At 34.7% G+C, this 9554-nt stretch overlaps 1 protein-coding gene across 2 annotated transcripts; it reads right to left on the bottom strand.

The window, feature by feature from the left end:
- Positions 1 to 310: 310 nt before the first annotated feature.
- On the bottom strand, positions 311 to 1906 carry LOC139844200 (unknown protein 1). Of its 2 annotated transcripts, none has more exons than XM_071834414.1 (2): positions 1883 to 1906; positions 311 to 1225 (listed from the first exon to the last, which is right to left on the bottom strand). In XM_071834414.1, exon 2 carries the CDS (start codon positions 1217 to 1219, stop codon positions 515 to 517), a length of 705 nt encoding a protein of 234 aa, XP_071690515.1. In that variant the 5' UTR covers positions 1220 to 1225; positions 1883 to 1906; the 3' UTR covers positions 311 to 514. The 2 variants fall into 2 exon arrangements, with proteins under 2 accessions (XP_071690515.1, XP_071690514.1); XM_071834413.1 differs by lacking the exon at positions 1883 to 1906 and adding an exon at positions 1822 to 1840.
- Between the last annotated feature and the right edge of the window lie 7648 nt (positions 1907 to 9554).

Genomic DNA, 9554 nt, shown 5'->3' with positions numbered 1-9554 from the left:
AAAATTAACCTTTATAAGGAGATTGCTGCTTATCAAGCACAAAAGTACTTGAATACATATGCACTCCCAACAACCCCTCCTGAATGCTACAAAACCTTCTACTCGTATTTGTTTTCACTTATTTACATACGACTGCAAAATGAGATGCTATAAAGTTACTGCCAAATTAATTTTTTTTATTTATAAAATATAATAGTTTATTTAAAGAATCTGCAAAGTGCTATGAACATATAAAAAAATAAAATTAAAAAAGTCAGCCATTTCTTCAAGCAAGATAAAAGGCATGAGATCAATATGCAACATACATCCATACAGACAACATGTTCAACTTAATTAACCACAACATAGTCATATATTATCAGAATAAATTGCTCTAAAAATAACATGTTCTTGCCAATAGCCCTAGCCATATGTTAATAACTAACTCTAGAAGCAAAACAAGGTTAGTTATCACTACAAATTACCCAAGTTTAAATACCAAAAGAAGAAAGCAATATAATATTCATTCATATACTTATAGATCAAATTCAAGCTTTCTGCACAAACCAAGATCAATGTTCCTTGATTTCTTAACCGCCTTTAAAGGCGCACAAGGGCACGTCTCAGCAATGCCAGTAATACGAGGAGCAAACGGCGGTGTCTTTATCTCATCATCAAGGATCAAATCAACGGCCGAGATCTCAGCAGCCATATCTTCCGCCTGCTTACTAATAATTACTTCCAAAAGCGAATCATAAACAGCCTCCACCAACAATTCATCTTCAAAACCATTTTCACGCATTTCACGGCAGTTTTTCATCAAAACAGAGTTAAAGTTAAGTCTCCGAGCGACAAAACTCCGAGATTCTTCAAGATATTTCATAGTAACGGGCGCTAACATTAAGTTATCAGGACCAGGTGCAAACGGGTCAAAGACGCCCTCTTTTGGGGTACTTGGACTACGATCATCATCATCTTCGCTCATATAGAAGGTAATATTGGGAGGCGTAGATACCAATGACAATGGGGAAACAATCCCTGAAATCAACTCCAAATTCTCTTTGTTTGAATCTGGAGTTATAGGACTCAAAGCAAATCCATCATCAACCATTAATGGTAATGATGATAAACGAAGAACAACGTCCTCATTTTCCATAGCATTTTTATCCACATTGTTAACTGATTTGCATAAATTAACTCCATTCACCCCTATTTGTTCCACGATAGCCTTCGTATCCATTGTTTTCTACACAAACAATAAAAAATATTATGCAATTAGATTAAACCGATCAGCAACAAACCCTGTTTATTGATTATTCCAACTAACTTTTACATAAATAATTAGTTCCCCTAAAATTTTTAATTTTGAACTGATTACTTCCATTTAGATTAAATCGCAATTAGCAAAATAAAATTAGGGTTTCATAACTTGCATACACAAATGATAGACTTAAAAACATAAAATGTAGGCAAAAATGTGATCTCTAGTATGTTAAAATTTAACCTAATTATTACATAAACCCTTGCTGGTAAAATAAAAAATACAAATAAAGCCCTAATTGAACTAAATCACTATTACTAAAAGAACTTGGGGCTTAAAAATAGAAGCAAATTCTAGCTTTCGAGTAATACATATACAAAATTAATAAAAATACATCAATCCAGCACACACAGAGCTTAATCTGTACGAAGAAAACGAAAACGGTAAAACTGAATCTGAAAACCTAAAATTATAAATAAAAATTGATGTTTTTGATACAGGAAAGCAAGTAAATATGAGAATAGTAAGCAGGAAGAAAAGCAGAGATGTTCAGAGATATAGAGACAAAAAATAAATCTAACCAAATTCATTTTTTTGGGGGAAAACTGAAAAGCAGAAGAAGGAAGAGAGAAAGACAGGTACCTGAGAGAGTAAAGTAAAGTGGTCCGTTCGTGCCAAGAATTTGATTTGTTTGACCATATAGCTGACGCCTTTTGTTTACTCGTGTTTTTTCACCGACATACTTTTTATATTTTCCTTGTAATTTTCTCTTGATTGATTTTATTTATTATCTATATTTTAAAGAACAATCATTTTTTACTTATAGTTTTTTACTAGTTGTGGAGCTCTAACTTCGCGCCGGAAGCTCCGTTTTGAATGGAAGTTAAAAAAAAAGTCTTGATCTATTTTGTAAAAAAGAATTTTTTTCAACATCAATGGTTGTTCCTTTTGTGAAAGTTGCTTCTTTTAGCGTTCAGTTTTTTTTCTTTTTTTTAAAAAAAGTTAGTTGATCTATTTTGTATAAAAAAAATGTTTTTCGACATCTTTTGGTAGCATTGAAGGATTGTTCCTTTTATGAAAGTTGCCTCTTTTATCGTTGAGGAAGAAAAGAAAAAAGAAAAAAAAAGTTAGTTGATTTTATTGTAAAAAAGAATTTTTTTTCGACATCTTTTGGTAACATTGAAGGATTGGTTCTTTTACGAAAGTTGCTTCTTTTATCGATGGAACAAAAAACTACTGTACCACAGTAGTGGCCCCTGTGAGTCCAACTGTTTGAGCGCAGCGTACAAGTTGGTAAAGCGTGGTGGGTGTTATTATTTAGTATTTTTGGTTTTAGTAATGGGATAAATAATAATTTAGAATTTAGAATATATGTATAAAGTGGGGGGTTTGATTTGTATTTTAATGAAAGTTAGGGGGTTAGTTTTGTGAAAACCGAAAATGTAAATAGTACTGTTCAACGCATGTAAGACAAATTTTGTCTAATAGATAGTATGTTAATGTTAATATAAGACAAATTTTGTCTAATAGATAGTATGTTAATGTTAATATTTGTAAATAAATAATAAATAATAAAATATAAAATATATATAATATATAATATATAATATATAACTAAATTATATATAAAATATAAAATTACAATTATAATTAAGTGATTGCCACTATCAAACTCCAAGACAAGAGAAAGTCACCAGGAGCTAGAACATTGAAACTGTCGAAAGAAACCCAACGACATCTAATGACTAAAAAAAATCAGACGAAAACTCAAGAACGCCACCAAACCACCTCTCACCACATACAAAAATATAAGAGCCAAAAAACCCGACAATGCCACTCAGAAAACCAAAGTACCAACGGGTACTCGTAGATAGACCAAAGAGAGCAACGGAACCGGAGACTAAAATTCAACGAAGAAACAAAATTACGGCGAAGAAGCTAAACCTAACTTTAACTAACTAGAGGGGGATGAATAGTTACTTGATACGTTTTTAACACTTTTTCGATTGATCACTAAATTTGATTAACTATGATCAACAATTCAACTCAAACTTGATGTGTGTGGTGTGTATATTCAAAATGATAAGCAAAATAATGTAAAGAACATAGACACAAGGATTTATAGTGGTTCGGGTGGATGTTAACTAATGTAACGACCCAACTTCGTTTTACCAAAAAACACGACTTAATTTTTTTTTTACACAGCAGGGGTGCGCGGCGCGCAGCCCCTTATGTGCGCGGCGCGCAGAAGGCCTGACAGCCTCTGTCCGGATTTTCCAAAATTTGATTAAAGATCACCCACTTCCCGACACTTTTAGGCGAAACGCTTTTCACAACATATAATATTAGATAAAACTAACACGTTCCAATAATAAAACGGTTTTACGACACCGGGCCCACATCGGACGTTTTACGAATTTCGTACAAAATTCAAGTTTCAATCCCAATTTACATTTAGACGAGTTAGGACTCTATAACTCAACCCGATACCAAGAGCATAATCCCGGGGACTACCAAATCCCCAATCCGCGTCCGTATATCCAAAAGCTACCCCATCGAGCCCAAGCGCTCCTACGCAACTAGTCTAACAACTAGCTAGCCTCATAACACAATAACTGAAAAAGGTAAACAACGAGAGGGGTAAGCTAACGCTTTGTGAGTACAATAAGTATACACATGCATATATAATATACCTACTTGCAACCACCTACTCACATACCGCAAACATGCTAGTAATATAATATTAGCATACGAACTCCAAGTATAAAGCTAATAACCTTTTTCAGTTATTGTGTAGCATATTATATACTAGCATATATAATATACCTACTAGCAAATGAGAATGCATATCACTTTAATTATTTTTGTTTTAATTCTTATTCATTCTTCTATAATACTCCTCATAGATATCATCTAGTAAGACTATCTGCCACTCTCTTATTTCCTTTTATTGTTCAAGCAAAACCCCATATGTTTTCCATTTCTACTTATTCGATAATCAACACACATCATCATCCTCCTTCTATCTCAATACAATTTGGTAATCTTTCTTGATCAACAACCATAACAATAATCATAACCATCACCATATAATGGTTACTACCCGATAATTAATCAAAACACCACTCTACGCTAATGTTTTGCTATTACATTCGAACAAACCCACCACCTTGTTACTACTAAAAGTTGCTGCTACTTTTAGGTAACAAATTTTGTTTAGAATTCTAGAATGTCACTGCAAACTCTATATCACTCACCTCCTCTCTCTTTCCTGTTTACAATCGAAAACTAAACACCACTCTCATCATCTCCCATAATAAAACCCGCATCAACCATAACCGGCACCTCCACCATTCGCTATCTCTCTCCTCTCTTTCTCTCTATTTCTTTTCAAAGACTCCTCATCACCACCATGACCTTCACCCTTACACTTCCACAAATTAACACCACACCCGTCACCATCCACCACATGCCACCACCGTTACAACTCTGTTTCCATTAAAACCATTGCCACTACCGTAAACCTCTTCTTTCCTCTCTCTTCTGTTTGTGATCGTGAGCCAATCACCACAAATTTCATCAAATTTGCTGCCACTATACTTATTGTTACAGTTATGAAAGACAACCGCAAGACTGTTAACAACCGCCACAAACCACCGTTAAACTACTACAAACGGTTTTCTGTTTTTAATTTTTTTTGAACAATATGTATTGCTGCAAACTTTCTTTGGTTCCTGTGTAAACAAACAGAGAAGACGATGTTAAAACATGAAACGAATAGTGAAGATGATGGTGGATGAGCGAGATCGTGATGATGACCTTATGATGATATACGACGATGGATATGTGATGATGATGTTAAACTATGATGATAACGATCGATTAGAATGATGATAGAGGAGATGATAGAATGATAATGATGATGATGAGATCGTGATGTTATGAGGAAGATGATAAACAGGATCATACATATTAAATATAACAGTTATACGTATTAAAACAGAAATCATGAGTGGCACAGTTGTTTTGGACGTGTGTTATTAACTGAGAGGTCTCGAGTTCGATTCTGACCTGCATCAATATTTTTTTTTAAATTACACAATAACGTGCTATATGGACTCTTTTACTTGTTAAATGGGCTGCAGAAATTAGTGGGCTGCTACGGCCCAACAAGCTTTGTCCTAGGCCATAGATTTGGGCTTTTAATTGGTATTGTTGGGCCAAGCGATGTTAACGGGTTATATTTAATGGAACTTAGTATAAATCAGAAAAGATGAAACAGAGGAATGGTTAAGGGGTGGTGTGGTAGCGAGAGGTCGCGTGTTCAATTTCAGGCTCGGGCAATATATTTATTTTTTAAGCTTCTTAAGGTATTATTATTATAATTATTATTTATTATTATAATTGTTATTAGTATTATTATTATAATTGTTATTATTATTTTTATTATTATCATCATCATTAATATTATTATTATTAAGATTGTTATTATCATTATTATTATTAATATTAATTACTATTAATTTTATCATTATCATTAAAATTCTTATCATTATTATTATTATTATTATATTTTTATGAATATTATTATTATTAATATTAATATTATGAAAAATTAAGATTTGAATAACTTTGTTAAGGTTATAAATATAAATATACATATTATATATATTATAATCATATTAATATTAGTATTACATATTATCATATAAATAACATATTATTTATAATTATATGGCATTATTAAAGTTATATATAAACTTTTTCATATAACAAACTATTATTTTAGTATAATACTAATTAAATTATATAGAATATACATTAATATATATAACTACATGTACAAATTCTAATTATTTAAATTATAAAATAAATACATATAAATTTATTCGATTACGATTACATGTATTAATAAATATTACAATTGATATAGGTTCGTGAATCTGAGGCCAACCCTGCATTGTTCAGTATCGTCGTATGCATATTTTTACTACAAAATATCGTATTGTGAGTTTTATTTGCTCCCCTTTTAAATGCTTTTGCAATATATATTTTTGGGACTGAGAATACATGCGCTGTTTTTATAAATGTTTTACGAAATAGACACAAGTAATCGAAACTACATTCTATGTTAGATTATCGAATCGAATATGCCCTTTTTTAGCTTGGTAACCTAAGAATTAGGGAACAGTACCCCTAACTGACGCGAATCCTAAAGATAGATCTATGGGCCTAACAAACCCCATCCGAGGTACGGATGCTTTAGTACTTCGACTTATTATTATACAGACGAGAGGATTCTATTTTGGGGATATTCTATATGCATCTTGATAATGTCGGTTACCAGGTGTTCACCATATGAATGATTTTACCTTTATGCAGACGAGAGGATTCTGCTATGGGAATTACATTTATAAAATGAAAATCTTGTGGTCTATTAAAATTATGGAAATTTGTTTATGATAAACCTATGAATTCACCAACCTTTTGGTTGACACTTTAAAGCATGTTTATTCTCAGGTATGAAAGAAATCTTCCACTGTGCATTTGCTCATTTTGAAGATATTACATGGAATCTTTCATGGCATATTTAGGACAGTACCTCGCAATGGGACCAAATGTTGATGACTTCGTCCAGGAGGATTAGGACGGGGTATGACACGCGTCATGGTGCTACCGGCTCCGTGGTTCACACCATACGTAATGCTATGACGCTACCGGCTCCGTGGTTCACGTCACTACGCATTCGAGTCATACTCTTTTATAGTACTACCGGCTCCGTGGTTCACACTTCGGTGCTACCGACTCCGTGGTTAACACCTCATTTTATAGTGCTACCGGCTCCGTGGTTCACACTTCGATGTTACCGGCTCCGTGGTTCACAACACAACTTGAGTCATACTCTTGTCGAGGCGATACTGGCTCCGTGGTTCACACCTCAACACTCGTGCTATAGTGCTACCGGCTCTGTGGTTCACACTACAATACACGTACCATGATGCTACCGGCTCCATGGTTCACATCATAGCACACTCGCACATACTATGGCATTCCGGCTCCGTGGATCATGCCATAGCATACAAATAAATATACTATATACATACATGCATAAATATTCCACTCACCACGAAACGCCCGCACAAATCATATATGTAAATCGCCTCCAAACGCAACCGAGCAAACCTTTTACCTATAATACGCATATAGATATACAAACAATCAACATACATTCTCTACAAGAGAATTCGATGCCAACACCCTTAACCAAGGGTTTATACCTACCTCCACAAACCGCCCATTTAGACATCTAAAGTGGACTTCACCAATTACCATTACGGGTGGTAATTCTGACCCATCAAACAAGTACAATTTAACTTAAATTATATTTGACACCATTTAAACCAATCTAGGTCTTAACACTAAATTACTACTTAGGTAGTACTCATTTCAAACGCCTTTTAAGACTTTAACAAAAGTGCATATCATCCAATTAATCCAAAATTAGTGTCATTACCAAATTTGACCCGAATCAATCCACCCATTTTGACATAAGTCCCAAAAATATCTTTAATCACTAACGGCTAGTGATTAACTTTTCAAAACACCATTTAATACTTGAATCAAACACTTATAACCTCGATTCATCTAATCTTGACCCAAAACATAATTTGACACAATTCAAAGTCAATACTCATTTTTATTAGTACACAAGTTCTTATGAACATCAAATTTACACACAAACTTCCAACTTAGTGATTTACACCCAAACCATGACCAAATTCGTCCTCGAACCCTAAACCCACAATAATCGGGTTTATTTTACACAATACATATAACAAAACCCCCGATTTCAAGAGAAATGGGGTTTAGAACCCTAACTAGCTCAAACCCTAAACATGAACAAGAACCTTACAGTTAAATTCTGAGTTAGAGCTTACCACCACAACCAAAACGTAGCCAAAAAAAAGATGAACAACATTAACACTTGAGTTTTCACCCGAAACAAGCTTCTTCTTCCCCAAATCAAGCTTCCTCTCTCTAAAAGTTGGTTTCTCTCTCTAAGTTGAGAAGAGAGTGTTTGAGTGGAAGAGGATGAGGTGGAATGAAGATAAGATAAGCTTGGAACCAGTTTTGTGGCCAAAAACCCGGCCACCATATGAAATTACCCTTTTTCCCTTCATTAAACTCATTTAACAGAAACAGAAAACTGTCGCCAGCTATAGTGCGCGGTGCGCACCCATACCCGTCCGCGGCGCACATGATGGTCAAAGCAGTCTATCAGCTTTTAAATTTACACCATCCTTCACACAACAGTCTGTCAGCTTTTAAATTTACACCATGCTTCACACACTTTATGTACATCGTTTATTCTATATACAATAAATATTTGGGTCTTACAACTCTCCCTCACTTAAATTCGATTATGTCCTCGTAATCCGCACCAAATATTAGAAGTTAAGCACTTCCCCCTGGAACATTCTCGCCTCCAAATGCGGAGTCACACATGTAGTAATCATGCATCCGACTTCTTGCTTCGTACACTAACGCATCATATATTACAACGAGAAAGGGTAATCACCCCTCGAGACAAAACAACCGCAACCGTTTGCTCCTACACCAAGTATCCAACTCGTACAATACATTTCACAATCGAACCAAAAGTAGAACAATTCACCGACAATCATCGTCGTCACTCCACACGATCCTACGAAACACAATCAAGCCCGACATCCATAACATCCTCCGTAAATTCTAAGATCTCACCATACGCTAATAATCACTAGCATGCACTATCGCAACAAGCGATATCTCATACACTCGAAGTCCAGAATTTTCGCTTAGGAAAATACGAAAAATACCACATATCTCTTCAAGTTCTCTCGGCTAAAATTCGCAACAGGCTACATCAATAATTGCATCACCCAACGCGATCTACTAAAATCCACTACGTCGTGAACCATGACTAACATTAATCCAAATTGAGAGGGATTCATGCTTCCTTAAAACTCCATACTCCATCGGTTCATAAACGTACTACTCAACCATCATTCATGAATATTCTCTGGACCAAGAACCCAACTTTCTCCGGCTCCACACCGGATCATTCCTTCAACGAAGAAATTTTAATAACCCCAAAATAACACTTTAGAAGCACCACTTTCCCACCGATCGATCCGCACACGACTATCCGTCACTGGATTAATCCAGGACGGAAATAATACACCACGAGTTAGGCGAAACATCAACGCATCGTCATAGGGTTTCTCCTCTGAACCATACAATACGGCTTCCTATTACTAGCATAAAAGGTATT

Source organism: Rutidosis leptorrhynchoides, chromosome 4, assembly GCF_046630445.1.
Source record: "Rutidosis leptorrhynchoides isolate AG116_Rl617_1_P2 chromosome 4, CSIRO_AGI_Rlap_v1, whole genome shotgun sequence".
NCBI lineage: Eukaryota > Viridiplantae > Streptophyta > Magnoliopsida > Asterales > Asteraceae > Rutidosis > Rutidosis leptorrhynchoides.
Note: the sequence above shows the minus strand (reverse complement) of the source record. Positions and strands in the feature narration are given on the sequence as shown.